General features: G+C 36.1%; 1 protein-coding gene across 1 annotated transcript; it reads right to left on the reverse strand.

Moving 5' to 3' along the window:
* Positions 1-533: 533 nt before the first annotated feature.
* LOC308269618 (vomeronasal type-2 receptor 26-like) lies at positions 534-21,189 on the reverse strand (the record flags this gene model as incomplete). Its single annotated transcript, XM_080704985.1, has 7 exons — positions 534-1,447; positions 7,451-7,574; positions 8,197-8,418; positions 14,497-15,306; positions 19,983-20,280; positions 20,748-20,911; positions 21,136-21,189. The coding sequence occupies 7 exons, from the start codon at positions 21,187-21,189 to the stop codon at positions 534-536; spliced, it is 2,586 nt and encodes an 861-aa protein (XP_080561111.1).
* Between the last annotated feature and the right edge of the window lie 1,350 nt (positions 21,190-22,539).

Below are 22,539 nucleotides of genomic sequence, written 5' to 3' on the forward strand. Positions count from 1 at the left end.
TCCATGATGAATCACCCAATCACAGTCACTATTTAGAAAATCCAAAACCTAAATTTGTAGCTCTCATTTTATAAGCAGCATCATGAATGAGAAACACATGCCACAATCTTTCTACCACTAGACTCTAGGATTTCTTAAAAATTCATTTTTGCTTAAATAAGAAGAAAGTCACAGCCAGTGTAAACTCACCATAAGAAGGCATATTTTAAGCAGATATTATGTTTCCAAATGGATGATCCTATTTCATTCTACCCTTAATCTTTTGCTAGACCTGCACCTGTTTTTTAAGATGAGAAAACTATTCAGAGGACGGTGGGGCAGACATACTGCACATCTCCATCAGTCCTCAGGGCTGTTAAATTTCACCATCTGTTTACCTGACCCCGAGCTCTGCTCCCTGGAATGGTGGCCTCCCGTGATGACAGGGGCACTTGATGATAGGACCAGGGCCACACAGTCATTCAAGACACACTTTTGATTCATACTTTCATAACATTGTTCATTTCCTATCCATTACTTTTTGAAGTTTAATTTCATTGTGTTATAGAAGGAATGTGCTCAAGTAATTTCTTCCTTGAAATGTTGTCAGACCTCAGGAGGATGACATAGCACTTGGGAAGGAATATACACCCCAGTAAGCCAGCGCTGGAAGCCAGGATCGCGAAGGACTCCACAGCCACCATGGCTCTGCCTTTGGTGCTCAGGTAGGTGGGTAAGAAGCAGACCCACACGCTACAGAAAACCAGCATGCTGAATGTGATCATCTTGGCCTCGTTGAAAGTGTCCGGGAGCCTCCTGGCCACAAAGGCAATCATCAAGCTCAGAAGCGCCAGGAAGCCCAAGTAACCCAGGACGCAGTAGAAGGCGGCGGGGGAGCCCTCGTTGCACAGCAGGACCAGGTGGCCAAACTCTGACTGTGAGTCCACATCGGGGAAAGGGGGAGAAGTTCCCAGCCACGCCATGCAGATGCAGCCTTGAATCAGGGAGCCCAGGACGACGATAGCGCTGGAGCCTCGGCTCACCAGCCTCATCTGCGACGCCTTTCCAGGCCTGGTGGCTTTGAAGGCCACCACCACGATGAAGGTCTTTGCCAAAATAGCAGAAACGGCCACAGAGAAGACAACTGCAAAGAACACCTGTCTCAGGGCACAGGTGGCTAGGCTGGGCTGACCAATGAACAGCAAGGGGCAAAGGAAGCAGAGCATCAAGGAGACGAGGAGGACGTAGCTGAGGTTTGTGTTATTTGCTCTCACGATGGGGGTGTGTCGGTAGAGGATAAACAGTCCCAAAATCAGAGCAGTGAGGACAAAAAAACTAATAGCCACAGAGACCAGAACAACTCCTAGAGTGTCTTCATAGGACAAAAATGTCAGGATTTTGGGGAGACACTGACTTTTCTCCTCATTTACATAGTTTTCTTCAGGGCACTTGACACACTCATCCATATCTGAAAGGACACAAATAGATTTATTCTGTTCCTCTATCATGCCCCAAATACACACATAACAGATATACATGTAGAACAGACCTTAGTTGTTTTATGAAGAAAATGTACACACTTAAAGTATCATTAGACCATAGCATTGAAAAAGTAGAACACTTTCCTTAATGTCAGAGAAATTATCTACCACATATTTGATTCCATTTGAAACACAAGAAAACATTGAACTGAACAATGAGAAGGAGCACCATAAATATTGAAAGTGATGTTGAGAGAAAAATACACACTGTTTGAAAAATATATTTAATTGTCTATGAAAAGAACAAATCAGTTTTAGAGAAATTATTTTTATTATGGTGTAATAAATTTATTTTTTATTTAAATAAATTTTAATTTTCTTTAGAATTCTCATTGTAGCACAAAATTAATTTGCAAAAAGTTTTTCCCATACATTTTGACGTCTTTCCATTATTCAGTTTAGTATCTTTCCTGTGCAAAATGTATTAAATTTATATGAATAGGGATAAATACATTAAAGAAATTTCAAAACCTAAAGCGATGTGTAGGCTTATATTTTAGAATTTGACTATAAAGTTTTGGTATATGCCTCTTTTTTTCTTTTGTAGTACTGGGGATGAAAATCAAGGGCATTCTGTGTTTCAGCTAAAATCCAGCCCTATTTTTTTATTTTTTATTTTGAAACAGGTTCTCACTAAGTTGTGGAGAGCTTCATTAAGTAGCTGAGGCTGTCCACAAACCTGCAATACTCCTATCTCGGTCTCTCAAGTACTGAGATTACAAGCATGTTTTTTTGGTGGTACTAGGGTTCCTGGAAGCCCTTCTTCCTCCGGGCTACACTCCCAGACCTATTTTATATTTTTGAAACAGGGTCTCTTACGCCAGCATGGCTGGCTTCGAACCTGCGCGATCCTCCGGTCTCCGCCTCCCAAGTGCAGGGATTACAAGCGTGCGCCACCATGCCCGGCCTATATGCTACATTTTTAATACGAAAATATTACATGTTTAATTGTGGTATGGGATTATATCTCAGATTTTTACTGAAATTAATTTTTAAATATTGAGTATTTTTATGCTGCTAATGTCTCTTTCTTAGGATTAATACAATTCACTGGTTTATATGGTTTAATACAGTGGTTTAATATGAATGGGATTCGTAATTTAATGTGACTCCTCGGCTCTCCATATTTGCTTTTCTCCAAAATCAAATGTTAAGAAAGTGGACGAAGGAAACCAATGTCATGATGCTTAAATATTACGAGACTTTGAGTTAAGTTATTACCCCTAGTATTAAGTTAGTACCCCTAGTATTACATGTCACTCACCACAGATATGGATTCAGTAAGGGGGCTTTACATGGAATCCAGGCGTTCTTGGATTTGGGCCTCAGAAAAGTGACAATTTTGGGTTACTCTGTTCTTGATAGAAAAAATATAAATTCTACACTGCCCTACACTATCTGACCCCTTCCCACATCATACCAAGGACGGTCAATTTCATATTCCTGTTCTATCATTCACTACCCCTGATATTTGATCAATTCCTATCAAGCTTGTTTTTCTGCCCCAGACTTTGGTATACGCCCATGTTCTGCCCAAAGCCATTTTACTGTTTTTCAAAATCGGGCTCTGTTTCATCCCCCAAATCTGAGCTCAAATATTACTAAATGAAATGTCTTCCTTGACCCCTCAATTCACACTTGCTATCTCATATTAATTTCCTGTCCTTACACTATTTTTTCTAGTACAAATCACAATTGACAATCACATATTTATTTTGTTCGTGTATTAGATATTTAATTCCTTCATAGGCCATAACCTGCTTGAAGATCAAAGGATGCCTTCTTGTTAAGCACGGTGTGCCCTACCTTTGACACGGTTAACAGCTAACTGTAGCCATGCAGAATGAAGATTTGTAAATAAATAAATATGCAATTATACAGTATTGGTTGAACAGTTTCTCCTACAAGAAATGCTAAAGCCCTAACAACAGATACCGGTGACATGTGACCTTTTTTGGAATCATGGTCACTGGAAAAGTAATCCAGTTAAGAGGAGGTCATTACAGGGGGCCCTGACTAGGTATATCTGGTAGTGTTATGCGTAAAAGGAAACAGCATGTGCGGACAGAAAAGGCAGGAGGAAAGCTATGTGAAGACCCTGGCGTGGTGGAAATGAAAGAGGAAGAAGCGAGCATTGGTGGGCACCAGTGGAAGCCAGGAGGAGCAGGAGTCTCCACTCTAGAGGTTTCACAGGAGACATGACCGTTCTGAAATCTTTGCTCTGGACTCTAGAACTGTGAGATAATTTCTGTTGATGTTGGCAAGTCATGAGGAAAATACAAAATGAGATTAGTGGAAATGGTTCAGAGGGTCAGTAATTCAATTTTGTATGGTACTTTACATTTTTTTAAAATACAGAATTTTGCCCGGCATGATGGTGCACACTTGTAAAGCCAGAGCTTGGGAGGCGGAGACAGGAGGATCACACAGGTTCGAAGCCAGCCTCAGCTACCTAGTGAGGCTCTCAGAAACGTAGTGAAACCCTGTTTCCAAATAAAATATAAGATAGGTCTGGAAGTATAGCCCAGAGGTAGAAAAGCCCCTGGGTTCCACCCCTAGTACCACAAAAATAAATAAATAAATAAATAAATAAATAAATAAATAAATAAAATACAGAATTTTATGTTACAGCCATACCTAAGATTTGATGACATGGAAAGTTTGAAAATGAAAATAAAGAATACTTTATAATGAAAATCACAGGTACTTGGACAGCTACTTTAGCTCCAAAAATTTTTAAAAATGAAATAAATTTCCATTTAATGGAAATTAAATGTTGAAATAAAATAAAAGAAGATACATCAAGACTCACATTCCAATATGAACATTTCCAGAAACAAAAAGAAATACAGCCGGTCTGGGTCACCACTGCTGGCTTTTGCTCTTCATTTCTAAAGAAGGCATAAAAATATTTTTTTAAATATTGTTTTTTCCTAACTTGATATTGTTGTCACTTCTGCATTTTTATAGACCGTTCTTTTGTATTTTGTTTTTCCTCTTTTTGAATAGATTTCTTTTCTTAACTTACTGCTACACTGTAATCGTGCATCTTGGTGATGTTCAGGGTGATGGAGGCATACATTCACTGCGTTCTTCCCCATTTCCACCCCATTCCCTCCTCTACCCTTTTCTCCTGTGCTCAGCACTGTGATTGGCTTTGATAAGTTTGTTCAGGTACAGCATGACGTTTGAGGCTTTGAAGGCCACCACCTCGATGAAGGTCTTTGCCAAAACAGAACAAACAGCTACAGAGGAGACAACTCCAAATCACACCTGTTCCAGGGCACAGGTGGCTGGGCTGGGCTGACCAGTACAGAGCAAGGCGCAGAGGAAGCAGAGCATTAGGAGACAAGGAGGACTCGGCTGAGGTTTCTGTTAATTGTTCTCACGATGGGGGTGTGTCGGCAGAGGATTAATAGTCCTAAAATTTAGCATTCCACTGTGCTCTGCCTAGAGCCATTTTTACTGGTTTTCAAAATCTGGTCCATTTCATCACTGATATCTCACTTGAGACTTCACTAAATGCAAATGTCTTCCCTGACCCCTCCATTCACATTTGCCGTCCCCTGTTAATTTCCTGAGTACAAGAAGAGGCAAATACAAACACTGTCACCTACTTATATGCACATGTATTTCCTCTCAGGGTATCAGAGATATTATTCAACTAAATAATCCCTTTCGTTAATTCTACTGAGAATTTTACTGTCAACCAAGCAATTGTTACTTTTTTAAAAAATGTAATTGAAAGCAAGCTTATTTTCCACGGGAACTAATTTCATTTGTATGTGCTCATCTTTTCTCCTTTGCTTCTTTCAAAATCCGTTATATTTATAGAGATATATGTATCTATCTATCTATCTATACACACACACACACACACACACACACACACACACACACACATATATATATATATATATATATATATATATGTACATAGTGTGCCAGTATTGGGAATGGCCTAGGAAGATTTGAGGAAGCTCTGATTATTAATATATTTCAAAAATAATTTGTCAAAATGGCGGCAGACCTGGAGAGAGAAAGGCTTGGGCTTTGGTCAGGAAGCAAACAGCTACTGAAACTTAGATTGACTTAGTTACATGTAATTAGCAAGTCAATAGGAGAGGAGAACTAGTCCTTTCTCTATCTAAAGACAGACCTTAGGAGAGGAGAACTAGGCCTTTCTCTATCTAAAGATAGATCTACATGATTGGATAAGCTAGCTAGGATGGTAGGAGGGGTCGACCTTCATGAAAGTAGACACGTCACCACACCTTATTGGGGGAGGTACCTTACAAGGTAAGGGGAGGTACCTTACAGGGACGTTCACTACATCAGAGTCACGCAAACAAGATGGAGGTCATGGGTATAAAAGGCTGAGTCCACGTGTAATTCTTCTGGTGTATTCATTTAGAGTCACCCCCTCATGCCATTTTGGCATGGGGCTGTATTTCTATTTTCTGTATTTCTATCTTTCTAATAAACTTCTTTAAATCTTCAGCAACGGTCCAAGCTATGCATATTCATTCTTAGCTTAGGACAAGAACCCGTGATGATTCAAGCTGTGCATATTTATTCTTAGCTTAGGACAGGAACCCACGGTAATTTTCTGTTTTTTGGCCGTTTTAGATTTTGTTATAGGTTGGGGGAAAGTGTGTCCGGGACCCTAGCAGGGGTCCCTGGGGAACAGTTTCCCAAACCATATTCTCCCCAAACCGTGACATATTTGGCGCCCACACGGGGCTGACTTTGTTTTGGGTGCCAAAAATCGTAACATATATATATGTGTGTGTGTGTGTGTGTGTGTCTGTGTGTGTGTGTTTGTATATATATATATATATATATATATATATATATATATATATACATATACATACATATATATGTGTGTGTATACATATATATACATATATATACATTACATATAAACATAATCCATTATAATATACACATATACATATATATACATATATATATATATATCTTTGATGCAATTCTGCATTTAACCACAGTTTGCCTTGATACAATAATCATTTTTACATTTTCCTATTTAGAATGTTTTAATTTGGTTTATACAAATATGAGTAGAGATAAATTTATACTTTATCAATTTTTGAAAATCATCTGATATTATCCCTTCATTTAGTATCTTTCCTCCATCCCTTGATTTGCTCCTCCTGGCATCCAGATCTCATGCCATCCTGCTTACCGCTAACGCTGCCTGCATGGCTGTTCTGGACCATTTCCTCAGATGCATTTTACCTACAATAAATCTCATAACAGTCTTGCCCAATCAACTACTAGCCAATCGATTGACTGTTTACACAGATTTGCTATTTTTACTATTTCACTATTTTATTGTACTATTCATTTCTTTTTCTTTCTTTCCTTTTGGAAAAGTGGTTGAACTCAGGGGCATTCTACTTTTAAGCTACACTCATAGGTCTTTTCACTTTTTATTTGGAAACTGTCTTGCTTAGTCCCTGCTGATGGCTGCTCCTGTCTTGGCCTCCTAGTACTGGGATTACAGATGTTTATCACACTCTTAGCTTTTGTTCTTCACTTATAAAAGATTGCTTTAAACTTTTGCAAAACCGTTTATTTGTAATATGATATGGTTACCTCTATATGTTCAAAACTAATATTATAACTTATTATTTATTATTTCACATTAATTCCTGAGAGTCCAGTTGGAGGAGGGTTCCTCCCAGAGAGCACAGTATCTGCTCCTGGAGGTAGCCAGGGGGCGCCACCAACCTGAACTAACTCAGCCTCCTGCCAGGTGCACCTGCTCCCTGAGCTAAAGAAATGGAGGTGTTCTCCCTTAGAGCTGAAGGGTTGTGTCTCTGTAATTCTCAATTTACTTAGTATTAAGCCATGTTTCAGCTTATACCTTTTCCACATTCTGAAAATTTTTTAGGAATTCTTACCTGTTTCATTTGTAAACTCTCCATCTGGGCAGTGACTGCATGTAAAGCAACACATTGGCTTTCCTTCAAGGGATGACTTTTTGTATCCAGGGTCACAAATAGTGTAGCAATCAGTAGAAGGAGCCTGAGTAAGAGATGTAAGAGGGTGAGCTTGTCCAGAAAGAAATTGAGCAACACCATGCAGGTGGGAGATTCTGAACTTTATGTGACATAAGAACTTAACTAAGAACTTAGGAACCCCTGGAAAATGTCTATGACCCCGATGTTCCTCGATACTATGCCCCACCTCTCTTTTCAATGTGCCGCTGAATTTGGGGGGTGAATAATGTCTAACCAAGACCTAATATAAATATGCCATTTACAGTAAAATCCGAGTACTACATTTTATGTCTAATTTGAAAGAGTCTATTTTCATCCATAAATACTCATTTCACTTCTCACATTGGAATCAGATGTTTAAATTACCATTGATACCATGAACTTTCAAGAATTCTGATTTTACTACATAGGAAAAAGTCCATTTAATCTGTACCAGGAAAGACAATTAGTTTTTTTTTTAACTAAACATAAGGAAATAGTTTTCACATGTATCTGAGGCCAAAAGTTCCCATACTTGTCCTCACAGCAAAGTAAGAAGTAAGGGAAGTCTCCACCCAATGAGGTCCTGAGTTTTCCTCAGTCCTACTCTGTGAGCGCTCTGGATTCTGAGGAATATCCCCAGCATGCCCATCTAAGGGGATGCTCACCTTTTTAAGCTCACCCCACGTTATCAGTTCATCATTTAGTGATAAGTGCTGGACACCGTGTGATTGGAACGTGAACTCTCCAACCTTCACCTGGGCTTTGGTTCCATTCAGCAGAGACTGATAGTTAAAGATGTCAAGCCGGGTCGGGGACGTCGTCTTGTTCATAATGTTCCCCTTCCCAACACTTCTTTCCAGTTGGCCTCTCTGCAGGAATGGGTGGAGCTGAAAGTGAAATAATTTTTAGAACTTGAGTTCACAAAGCCTAGAAATAGGAACAAATGGTATGACCTCTTTTCTTCCAAGTCTCCGTCACACACTTATATTGAGTTTAAAATGTACCCAAGGAATGTCTATGGCTATTTGCTTTATATATTTTGGGAAATAGGTTTCATAAAATCTAAATGTGAATTACTAATGTTATCTTCATTTTGAAAATGAGAAAACTGAATTTTCCAAGGACTCCCAGCAGTCAGTGAGGACACTGTCTCTCTTTTTAAAATCACTAACTTCTCATTTTAAGGAAAAATTATTAGAAACATTAGAAAATGTAGCTCACAAGGCAGGTTGTGGTCATAAAAATTAGAGAGATAAGCAAATAATAAAATGGTAGTTTGCTGGAAAGGAAAAAAAAAGCAGGACCCAAGAACTAGTGTTAAAATTACACCAGAATTGAAGTGATTCCACAGACTAAGTGCCCACTTGTCAGTGAGATGAAAACCCCTAGAGACCTAGGATTGTGGAAATGGGGGATGGGCACATTGACACAGGGTTTTCTCCAGGATCTCCACCAGCTTCTCGCTGTGAAGACCACAGAATAGCATCCTCCTTTATTCAGAAGGGGGAGCAAACAGTATTTTGAAACATGCCCAGAACACTGTTTCCCACAGACAAAGGAAACTGCCTTATTGGAGCCCAGTCAACCTGGAGCAGGCAAATCCACACCCAGCTCAGGTCCCTTCCAGCCTTTCTGTCTCACCTAAAGGAGAGATAAAGAGATGAGAAGCACTTGGAAGGTTACAGGTCTGGGGCACAGGCCCACTGAAACTCACAGGGCTTATCACCAGATCAAGGAACACTCCCCCCACCCCAATCCCCAAGGTAGCAGGGCTCATCAATATAAAACTAAGAAAGTGCAAAGATCAGATTGGTTAGAAGGCTTAGGGAACCCAGAGAAGATATGTGAGGCAGAAAACAAAGAGAGAAGAGGAACATGGAAACTCAGACAGCTACAGTTAAAGGAAGCAATATAAACAGCGTAAGCAATAGGCAGGAAAAATGAACCCTCATAAAACAGGCTCAGTAAAGGAGCCTCAGTTCTTTGTGCTCAATGCATCAGGCCCACTATACTTCATGCTAAAAGACAAGAAAAACATCGATGTTACCTAGGGACAAAGGGTGCAACAGAACAAGACCCAAATACAGCTGACGGTTTAGAATCATCAGACTAGAATGTTAAGACTTTGATTAATGTCACAAGAGCTCTTCAGGATAAGTTGCACTATGCAAGCCAAGGCGAGTAAGCAAGCAGAGAGATTAAAAACTTAATACAAATCTAAATGAAGTGCTAGAAATCCACTAAGGGTTAAGAGAAAAATGCTTTTTACGGTCCCAACTATAAACTGGATAGTGCTGAAAAAAAAAAAAAACTGCTGAGCTTTAACATGCATCATTAGAAAGTTCCCTAATAAAATGTAAAATAAGAAAAAAATATCTAAGAACTATGGGACATTTCTGCAGGTATAATGTCTATTCCGTTACTACCAATGGAGACAACAGAGAAAAGGGGGGAAAATATTTTCAGTACTAAGAACTAAGAATTTTCCAGTTTGAAGTAGAGGTAGGTCAGCAAGGGCATGTTGGGAGCATGTAAGGTCAAAGGAAAAGAATCCTCCAACTAAATGGCATGCATTAAACCACAGCACTTGGTAAAAGAAAGAATTCTGCTATGGATTGACTTTTTTATCCTCACCAAAACTGAAAATAAAACTCAGTCCCAAGGCAATACTGTTTGGACTTAATGAGAGATGTTGTGATCTTGAGAGACTCACATTCAGGAATGGATTAATACATGATGGAGGACATGGAAGAAGCCTGAGGAACGAAAGGTTCCAAAAGAGTTAAGGCAGTTTGGCGAAAGGTCAAGCTTTCTGAGACTCTGGGTGACTTCTGGTCTTTCCGGAGTTGCTCACCCCCAACCCACCGGTGAGAGCGGGAACTGGCTGTAATCATGCTCTTAATAATCTTTAACCAGGCCTCCTTGTTTCTTCTTGTTTCTTAATTTTCCCTCCATGATTGTATTCTGCAAGCACATGACGTATGTTCTATATCAATCATTCTGTATTGTGTTTGAGATTGTACTTTGATGTTCTTCTTTCTTTTGAAGTTGTGGTTTTGGTGCAGGGGAAAAAGGTATAAAAACTTAGTTCAAGAGAATAAAGTTGTCAGTTGTCCAAGAGAAAATTGTCCGTGTCTTCATTTCAGGTCTCTCCCTCCCAAGTCCTGGGAAAGAATCCCCATAAATACACTATAAAAGGGTACATTAACCCATCAAATTGGTTCAGTCATTGACTTCTTCAGCCTTAAATTAAAAAAATAAGACCAAGAATTAAGAAATGGGAGGGCATCTAATAAATGGCCTCTGATCACTTAGTAAACAAGCAAGAGAATTCAGAGAGACTGCAGGATGGGAGAAAACCTTTGGCAAATTACTTTTCTGACAGGATTAGTATCCAAAAATTTTAAAAATCAAAAAACTAATACCTTAAGAATAAAAAACCCTACATATGGTCAAATGAGGTAAACAAACATTTCTCAAAAGAAGATACAAATGGCAAAGTGATCCATGATAAGATGTTCAACATCTTTAGCAATTAGAGAAATGCAAATGAGTACTCTGAATAGTCGTCTCACTCCAGTCAGAATGGCAATAGTTAAGTCGAACAATAATAAAACTTTTGTGAAGGATAAAAAGAGAAAAATCTTCAAAACGGGTTGAATATTTAGATAGTCCCTATAGAGATCACGGTGGAAATTTCTCTAAAGACTAGGAATAGAGCCACCTAGAACCCAGCTATCCACTTTTTCTTTTATTTATTTTTTATTTTTTGTAGTACTGGGATGGAACCCAGGGTCATTGAACCTTTGAGCTACATCCCCAGTCCAATTTTTTAGCTTTTTTTTTTTAAAACAGAGTCTTATTGAGTTTCAATGGACCTAGCTAAATAGCTGAGGCTATCCATGAACCGTGAACCTCTGGTCTCCACCTCCTGAATGCTGGATTACAAGGGCTCAGCTCCATGCCCGGCATTTTCATTATAATACTCTATAGGAGGTCTCAATATAATAATTAAAAAGTATTAAAAGCCACACATTAGCATAATATCCAACAGTGAAAAGCCAAATATTTTTGAAAAGAAACAAAATTGAAGCATGTTTTATTATAAGAAGTGAAAAGAAGAAAAAAGAAGAAAAAATGTCCAGTTTCTCTTTTTGTACTAAGCATAGTATAAGAAGTCTTATTCACTGCAATAAGGCAGGAGAAAAAGTAATATACCAGGCCTTCAAATTATAAAGGAAAAGGTGAACTCATTTCTACCTGCTTGAAGATGGCATGATCTTCTGTGTAGAAAACCAAAAGAATCTGTACCAGTATTGGGAATGGCCTAGGAAGATTTGAGAAAGCTCTGATTAGTAATAAATATATTTCAAAAATTGGGTGAGAGGCAGATCTGTGAAAGGACTTGGTTTCTGCCAAGAAGCAAGCAACTATTTGATTGTAAATTAACCTAGCTAAAGGTAATTAGCAAGTCGATAGGAGAGGGGAACTAGGACTTCCTCATCCTCATTCTAAAGACAGGTTTACATAATTGGATAATCTAGCTAGGGTGGGAGGAGGGGTTGACCTCGTGAAAGGAGACACCTTAGCAAGTAAGGAGAGGAACCTTACAGGGTCTTTTGCTGCCTTATAATTATGTGAAACAAGATGGAGGATGTCGTGTATAAAAAGTCTGTTCCGTGTTTTGTGCTTCAGTGATTTTGTTTGAAGCACCTCCTACATGAGGGCTATAACTATCTTCTGTATTTCTAGCTTTTTAATAAACTACTTTAAATCCTCAGCAAAAGTCCAGGCTATTGCATATCTATCCTTATCTCAGGACAAGAATCCTCAGTTTTTTGTGTTTTTGAGGGGAATTATTCCCAGGGATCCATCATAGGTCCCTGGGCACAGTTCCCCCAGATGCTAACAGTCATGGTCTAAAAACGTAACGGAATCCATAAAAGAATATAAAATAAAAAATTAGACCCAATGTGCCAATTCAGTCAAGTGTCAGGGTACAGAATCAAAATACAAAAATTGAGTGTGTTTCTTTATATTATCCACAAATTACACAAAAAAGGAAAATAGGTCTTTGGATAGCATCAAGAAACTAAGCTATTAAGAGATGAATTTAGACAAGGAGGCAAAACATCTCTACAATGAATACTGTGTTAATGAAAGAAACTAAAAAGTTACACAAAATTGTAAATACATCTCTCATTCCTGGATTCAAATATAGTTTATATGCCCATGTTATCAAAAATTCATTAAGATTCAATACAATCCCAATAAAAATTTTAGTGAGATTTTCCTCAGAATTTTAAAAACAATTCTAAAATATATTATAGAACCACAAATGTTCTCAAACACCTAAGGCTGTCTTCATCAAGTGCAATAAACCCATAGGCATTGCATGCCATAATTTCAGATTACATTATAAAATAACAGTAATAAAATCAGGGTGATGTTGACAAAATAAACAGGTTTGTAAAGCAAAGAAAAAGATTTGAGATCCATAAATAAACTGATATTTACCAGGTTGATATTGAGAAAGGCCATAAGAATATAAAATGGGGTTAAAAGTAAATCTCTTTCATTAATATTGGTAATAAATCTGGCTCTCCACAGGTAAAATGAGAATTAGAATTATTATCTTAAACCAATGACAAGTTATGAGGAGCTGTAACATAAAATAAAATACTAATAATATTTTTACAAATCATCTATACAGCAGTACATATTTTTGTTGATTAGGAAATTATATTGGTTATGCAAATTCTGTGAAACTGACTCTTGATTAATGAAGCATGTAAAAAGAGTTTAAAATTAAAATAAATATAAAACAATTTATGAATGAAAATAGAGATATAGAGAGAACTTTTATTAATTTGAGCTTGATTCATGGATTACTATACTTAAGAGTAATTATCTGAATCCTGCAATTACACACAAAGCAGAGAAATAATCTTAAAATGTTATTATTATCTAAATATGAAATGAAAAGCAATGAAATAGAAGAAATCCAGAGGATAATTTTTTCTGCTTTGATGTAGGGCAAAAAGAAGCATCAACAATAAAGAAAAAACTATGAAGGAAATAATATGTTAAAAAATCATCAATCCTCACCGGGTGTGGTGGCGCATGCTTGTTATCCCTTTGCTTGGGAGGCAGAGACAGAAGGATCACGCTGGTTCGAAGCTAGCCTCACAGGCTTAAGAGACTCTCTTTCCAAATAAAAATATAAAATAGGCCTGGGAGTGTGGCCCGGAGGTAGAAGGGTTTCCAGGAACCCAGTACCAACAAAAAATAAAAATAAATTTAAAATTTTTTTAAAAAATCATCAATCCCGCCAACAGTAAAATATCATGGCAAAATGAAAACAAATGAGAAATTTATTTACTGATATTTACAATTTACTATAAACAAAGTGACTGTTATTAAGAAAAATTAAAAAAAAAACTATTTCATGATTGCCTATTTGTGCACAGATATGATATCCCAAAAAGGTAACAGGAGAAAATTATTGAATTGAGCTATGTTTGCCAAAGGCAACATTATTAACCATTAACTAAAAAACAACTAAAATGTACATACTATATACTTAGTACTATAAAAGAGGATAGTTTTGAGATTAATACAAAAATTTTTAAATGTCTATCACATGCAGTGTTTCAATGTTCTGTTTGTTCCCAGAGAAACAAAAATATTTTTTAAAATGTCTAATCACATAAGAGCCAAAATATTATTTATGAAATAAGTTCAGGATCTGATAAACATTTTCTCAAACACCATGATTATCAAGGCAGAAAAGATTAATCTTCCAAAAGCATTTTGATACAAGTATCAATTCTTATAAAGGGACAACTAGGAAATGATTATAAATTGAAAAATGAAAAGGACAACTCATGGCCCATTACCCAAAAAAAAAAACAAAACAAAAACAAAAACAACAACAACAACAAAAAACATGAGAATGCTCCTACCTGCCAAGGATGAGGAGTCAGGTTCTCGTCTTTTTCAGGGGATTGTTCTTCCACTTGAAGTGAGAGTTGTTCATGAAGAGCCTGGGCAATGGCATGCACAGCAGCATACACCTTGTGACTCTGGGCTGAGGTGTTCATGTCCCAAATATCTAGACTTCGACTTGCCAGGGTGTCATTTTGTGCACATCGACTCAATTTTCTAATCCCATCTTTAGACAGATGTGGACATTCAAATATAATAGACCACACATCCTGGATAAAGATATCATGAGGATATTTTACAGGCTGAACACTTCTGAGAAAATCTTTAAAACCAGGAATCTCATCCATGTGGACAGAAAATGATAACCCTCCACCAAAATATGTGTAACTTTGACTTGGTTCAAAGGGTATTGTTGTTATATCCCAATCAGAGATTGTGACAAAGATAATACCAGTTATATCAATGCAAAAAATGTTATGTACAAATCTCAGAAGAGAATATGTGTCACCAAATACAATACTAACATCGGTATACATGATTTTCAGTTGAAAATTGTCACGTTCAACTGTGTCCTCAGCAGGAAACTCTGGAATCCTCTCTGCAACCGCAATACAGAGTCCACTGTTGGCCATTTCTTGGGTCATGTCCCTGAGGAACATTTCTCCCCTGATGTCATCTGGGACCACAAGGCCAACCCAGACCCAACCAAAGTGCAGCAGAAGTCGGATGATCCCCTGATACAGAGGTGTAGAGTCCCTGGGAAACTGGTAAAGAGACGAGAGTTGGACTCTATCCCTGAGACTGAGGTCAAAGGGACCATAGCTGATCTAAATAGAAGACAAAATTATGATGCATATTCATCAAAAATTTACTTCATTCTATTTCTTATATGTACTGTGGAATTAAAACAATTAAAGAAACCACTTTATGAAGAAATAGCCATGTATTTTATTTCACTCATTACTTGATTTCCACTTCTTACATTTTTATACCATCACCCATATTTCTTTTAAATTTATATCTGAAAATAACTTGAAAAACATTGATCTACATTTATTATCAAGTAAAGAAATTTTCAGACATTGTATACAATTTCAGAATTTCTAGTATTGAGCTCTATGCTTTTTGATCACAGAAGTAATAAAATATGAATCCTCTAAGATATTTTTCCAAGGCTACATTATAATCTAACTCAGAAGACAAATATATTAAGCACTTTATAATTCAAAATAGAAAGAAGTCTAGGATATCAAGCCATCCCTGTGCCTCCCTTTTACCTTTAAAATACATATTTAGATATCACAAAATGAAAGATTCACATCTGAATGTTTTCCCTTCTCTTCATATATAATCTATTGTGTCCTAACCCTACATCTACTCCCATGTTTCTATCCAAATTCAGAGAAGATTCAGTTGAGTTTTTTCTACTACTATTCTTACGTGTCTCTTTACTTTTCCTTTTGAACCTATTGTATCAGATATTGCCAAAGTTTCTTAGTATTTTCAAGACTAGGTCAGTGATGACAAATATGCTAATTCAAATGGCCATTGACCAGAACTCATTTTAGGCCATCTACTATTGGCTTCAAAGAGTTGGTCACACCACAGACCGTGAGAAAATGCAGAGGATCATCAAAAACAATTTGGAAAATTTATAATTTAATAAACTGGAAAATAGAGAAGTCAACAGATTTCTTTACACATAAAATGTACCTAAATTAAACCCAGATTATATAAGAAACCTAAACTGACCAATAGCAATCAAAGACATAAAAACAGCAACAAAAATATTGCATCATAGAAAAGCCCAGGTTTAGATGAATTTCTAGCTGAATATAACACTTTTACAGAAAAAACTAAACACAATGCTTCACAAATTATAGTCAAAAGTAATGGAATCCTTCCAAACTCCTTCTATGAGGTCAGTATCATCTTAAAACCAAAAGCAAGTAAAGATACTTCAGGCAAAAAAAAAAAAAATTACAAACCAATACCCTTGATGAACATAGATGCAAAATACTCTAAACAAAATACTAATGAAATTCATTCAAAACCACACCAAGAAAATTGTATATTAGGACCAAGTTGGTTTTATTCCAGGGATGCAAATCTGATTCAACATTGCAAATTAATACATTTCATTAACCACATAAGTAGAACTGAAGACAAAATCACATGATCGTCTCAATAGATGCTAAATAAGCATTTGACAAAACCCAACACTCATTCATCATAAAACACTGCAGAAAATTAGGATAGAAGGAACTTACCTCAACATTACTAAGGTAACATACAATAAACTCAAAACCAACATCACATAGAATAAAGAAAAACTTCAGGAATTCCCCCCTTTTTTTTTTTTTGGTGGTACTGGGGTTCCTGAAAGCCCTCCTTCCTCCGGGCTACACTCCCAGACCTATTTTATATTTTTGAAACAGGGTCTCTTACGCCAGCACGGCTGGCTTCCAACCTGCGCGATCCTCCTGTCTCCGCCTCCCAAGCGCGGGGATTACAAGCGTGCGCCACCACGCCCGGCTAGGAATTCCCTTTAAAATGAGGACCAAGACAAGGATGCCCATTCTCATAACTCCTTTTCAATTTAGCCCTTGACACTCTTGCAAGAGTAATAAGACAGGAGAAAAACATAAAAGAATTCAAATAGGAAGAGAACTGAAATTATTTTTATTTACAGATGATGTTATCCTATATTTAGAGGATGTAAAAAGTCAATCAAAAGACATTGAGAGATGATTAATAAACTCAGCAAAGTAGCAGAATCCAAAATCTGTTTTAAAACAGCAGTAGCTTTTCTACATGTCTACCATGAGTCCACTGAAAAAGAAATTCAGAAGATAATTCCATTCACAATAACCTCAAAAACCTATAAAATACTTGGTAATACTGCTAATCAAGTAAGAAAAAACTCTAATGAAAATTATAAAAGACTAAAGAAAGGAATTAAAGATCTTAAAAGATCAAATGATCTCCCAGGCTCTTGGTTACAAAGAATAAATATTATCAAAATAGCCATTCTACCAAAACATTCTACAGAATTAATGTACTCACTATCATAATAAAATTTCATTATGAACAGAATAAAAATGTGTCATAAATTTTATATGGAGAAACAAAAGACACACAATAGCAAAATCAATTATCAATAATAACCATGAAAGAGGCATCACAATTACTGATTTTAAATTATAGTACAGAGTTATAGTAACAATAAAGCATGATATTGGCACAAAAACAAACAAACATGTACACCAATGGAACAGAATAGAACATACAAAAAAAAATCCACACACAACCATTTGATTTCTGAAAAAGGTACAAAACACCTATCTATGTTTGAGAATGAACAAACTTTTCAACAAATGGTGTTTGGAAACCAGCATTCCTCCTTCTCCTCAATGTATTTTCTAGAATATGGTACACATTATAACTCTCCTTTGCTCAAATTCCACTAACTTTTCAAGCTTCTAATATCAAAATACCCCATGGTCCCAACTGGGATCCTTCCCTTTTTCACAAACACATTTTCTAAATGATCATTCATATTGATTATGTCCTCCCTACAATTTAATTCAAACTATAAATCTATATATATCCAACTGCTCACCAGTTACCTAAATTTGATTACTTAATAGAGACTTTATACTTATCAATTGCAAAACTTTTATTTTTGAAGATAAGTGCTTATTAATTGCTTGTGAATTTGCTGGATGAATTAATACATATTTTTAGTATTTAAAGAGAAAAAATCATTAAAGTATAAAAAAGATTAGCACCTACATTTAGAAAGAAAACAGAATCCACTTTAAAAAACATAATAGATGCAATAAAATAAGCCACTTTAATAGATAAGACAAATAAGTAGATGATCGTATTTTTTAATTTGCTGATGCTTGATGTATATGTGAGGCTCATTTAATTAGTCTATTTTATCTGTGTACTTATATTTTACAAAATTGAATCCTATCTAAGGTATTTGTTTCAGAATTGCATACTTGAAACACATGTGACATAAAGACTATTTTTTAAAAACTATATTTGGAAAAACTGCATTTGTTGTAAAGAAAGGCAAAAAGGAATTTTTTTTAATATGAATGAGAAAAAATTATCCCTCCATCATCTCATGACCAATGGATAAGGTTAATTATATATATATTTACACATATATTCAAAAAATATAAGCATCAGCATGAGTAAATGAATATTAACAAGGAAAAATATTGATAGACTTATCTAATATACTTTTAAAGTAACTACAAGAATTTCAAGAAGAAAAGTAATATAGTAATTTTGATTTTCTTTAAAGTCAATAACTAGCCGGGTGTGGTGGCGCACGCTTGTAATCCCAGCATTCAGGAGGCTGAGACCTGGAGGATCGTGGTTCGCGGACAGCCTCAGCTACTTAGTGAGCCCCTCTGCAACTTAGTGAGACCCGGTTTCAAAATGAGGAATAAAAAATAGGGCAGGAGGTAAGAAAAAACTTACCGACAAAAAAACCAAAAAACCAAAAAAACAAAAAAACAAAATAAACAGACCCACAAAAAAAAAAGTCAATAACTAAGCCAAACATGATGAGCAAGGTGGAGGGAATAGGGTGGAAATTGGGAAACGTATAAATGATTGGTTTGTGCACATATGCCTCTACCATCTTGTACTCCATTAAGAAGTATGACTACAATACACCAATTAAAAAATTAAAATTGAAATAAGTTTATTTTAAAAATATTAGAAATTCTTGTGTATTATTATTGGTAGTAGAAACTAATCTGCTTTTAATAAGTACTTTTTATTTCTTTATGCATTAATTAGTGCATTTAAGTCATACTTCTTAATGGGGTACAAGATGGTAGAGGCATACATGAATACATTTCTATCAACACACTTACAATGAATACATGAATACATTAAACTCAGAAATACTATAATTAGAAAAATAGATGATTAGCTGTCACTGATCAATAAAAGTTGTTTCTTTTAAGACAAGAACACTAATTGAAATAGTCTTTATAACAGAGAAAAATTAAAAACAAACCAAATATTTTTAAAGCTAAATCAACTAAATAGATTTTTTAGAAATAAATGTGTTGTTGAAATTTAAACTGAATCCAATGAAAATAATTCACCATAAATTAAAACTTCATGGTATTTACTTTCAAAAAGAGTAGAAAAATTTAAAATATGTGAACAGAATTGACATATACTAATAGAGCTATGACGGTCTGTCATTGAATAGTAAAATAGACTGGATGGTAACGCCCACCAACAGTGAAAACTTCTCTCTAGTTGAAGAGATTACACATTATCACTATGATCACCAAAAAATTTCTTCCATTTAAAAAGTTTTCAACGGAAAATTCTATTATACAAATACATTGTTACATTAAAAATTATAAAAATGGTTAAACAGTTAATTGTTGAGAAGATGCATGCATTATCTGGGGCAGATGTTACTGTATTATGCTTACCCTTAACAGATTTTTTTACTTACCTGTGGTATATTGTAAAGAGATAACACTTGAGAAATCGGAGTTGATATTACTGATGAAATACCTCCTATCACGGCCACCAGCTTGTCTTTCTTCTCAGACCTACAGTTGTAATTAGGAACTGGAGGACTCTTTCCTGAGAGCAGAGACATGGAACTCGCCACGGCCTTCATCTCAGTAAAATCAACGTTGAAGATATAGAAGCCCAGAGACAGATTGAACAACAAGTTCACATCCTTGTTGATTTGTTCCACAGCAAACACCATGGCCAGCAGGTGCTGATAGTGCTTGGTAAGAGCTCTAGAATACAAAGGAGAAAAGGTTATTTTATTGCTATTTACTGTAAAACAGAGAGTCATGCAGAAAAATCCAAGTGAAAATCTATGAAATGAATAGGACATTCTAAGTTGAAAAAGTTGAGAATTTGGGTGCCCAAATAAATCCAATTGGCATTCTCATTTATAATAAAATTTACCATTGTGACATTTTAAGGTGCAGTTTAAGTCTGAGAAAAAAAGTACAGGGGATGAAGTAAATGAAAATTAAAATAATATAAATTTTAAATTTCATGGTATGGTTTTTGTCTTATATAATGGGATGTAGCTCAGGAGAAAATATTGTGGCCACACAAATATGATGTTAAATAAAGTAATTTAAGCCAAAAGTTTATAACACTGTATTCTAAATCTTTCTCCATAAAAAAAAAATTATCAGCTTCGGAATGCATTTTCACCGGTCTGTGCAGTACAGAGAAGCCACATACTTACGCAAAAACAAAATCTGGCAAATGCACTGTATCCTGAAATCCAAACATATATTTGGTGTCCCTAAGAGTCACTCTTAGGGAAAAGAGTCCACCAATAATGACATCTCCATCCTGATAGTAGCCCGGAGAAGCAGAGATAGCTGATAAGAGGGTAGAACTTTGCTCCTGGAATAAAAAGAAAGTGACAAGAAGAGGAAAAGCAAAAGGTAATTTCATATTAACACTGACAAATATTAGCATAACTGACAACACCTTAGAAATAGAGTGTATTGAGAATCTTCTCAAGAGATGCTCGTGACTAACAGCACTGTGTTCAAACACAGGCCTCTCCATGTGACATGGGGCCAGTTTTTAAAGCTTTGGCTTGGGCCTGATGTAATGTGCTATACGTAAACACTGCCTTGTTTTCTTGGAGTGTGTTTGATTTGCATCTGCTCCACCATCAATCCGTGGTGCATTCATACAGTTAATGTCAGTCTCCAAGGGGCCAAAACTCTCTAACTTCACACCTGGTACTGTTTCTCATACGAAAAACATCATCAAAAACAACTTTAAATCAGAAAACACTTCTAAGGATTTTGTATCCTTAGTGGTTTCAGAGTAATTAGAGATGCCAAGTACCATAGGGTACTTACTATACTGAAATTACACCAGCATGAGTCAAGAAGCTTCGTCCAAATGATTTCTCCGTTACTATCAAAAGTTAATAAGATAGCGAGTCCCATATCTCAGGAAGGAGAATATCAAAGATCAGAGTGGAGCCTAATGCTTGAATAATCTTGTATACATTTCTGCAAAACACATTTCACAGAATCCACTCAACTGGCCATGGACGTATGAATGCATAAACAATGTATTATATGGACACAATGGACTGTTATTCTGCCATGAATAAATCCAATATAATGCCATTTGCATAAAATGCATGGAATTGGATATCCTTATGTTAGGGAAATCCTCAGACTCAGAAGCACAAGAATTATATATTTTTATGACATATGTGCTGTCTAGACCAGGATGACACAGATGTAGAAGAGAAACTTTTAGAAGAGATCAAAGATAGGGGAGAGTGAGAAAGGTAAAAGTGGTTGTGGTGATAGACATATGCAAAGCATGTAATATAAATGTGAATATATGCCACAATGAAGCCCATTATTCTGTATTAACATATGCAGTAATGAATATAAATGTTTAATGAAAACAAATGTGAAATTATCGAATATTCCTTTATGATCATAGATGCAAAAATCTTCAAGAGAAAACTAACAGATTTTGAAAACATGCTTCAAGTACTATACATCACCATCAATTAGGATTTATTGCTGAGATATAAAATTGGTTCAACATACACAAGCCAATAAATAGTAAACAGATATAGTACATAAATGAATAAGGTAAAAATAATAACATCTCAGTTGAAGCCAAGAAAGCAGTTTTAAAACTAAACATTCTTTCATGGAAATAATTCTTATCAATTTTGTCATAGGAAAAATGTGCTGCAAGCTGGGCGTGGTGGTGTATGCTTGTAATCCCAGTACTTGGGTGGCTGAGACAGGAGGATTGCAAGTTTGCAGCCAGCCTCAGCTTCTTTGTGAGGCCCTCCAAAATGTAGAGAGACCCTGTTTCAAATTAAAGAATAAAAATAGGGCTGGGGGTGTATTTCAAAAGTAGAATGGGAGGACTTCCAGGAAGATGGCGACCGAGAAAAGCATGGCTTAAGAGCCCCGCTAACAACCAATCTCTATTACCACAAAATCAGTGCCTTTCTTAGCCAGAAATCACCATCAGCAGAG

This window comes from Muscardinus avellanarius, assembly GCF_963383645.1.
Source record: "Muscardinus avellanarius genome assembly, chromosome: 11".
NCBI classification, from domain to species: Eukaryota; Metazoa; Chordata; class Mammalia; order Rodentia; family Gliridae; genus Muscardinus; species Muscardinus avellanarius.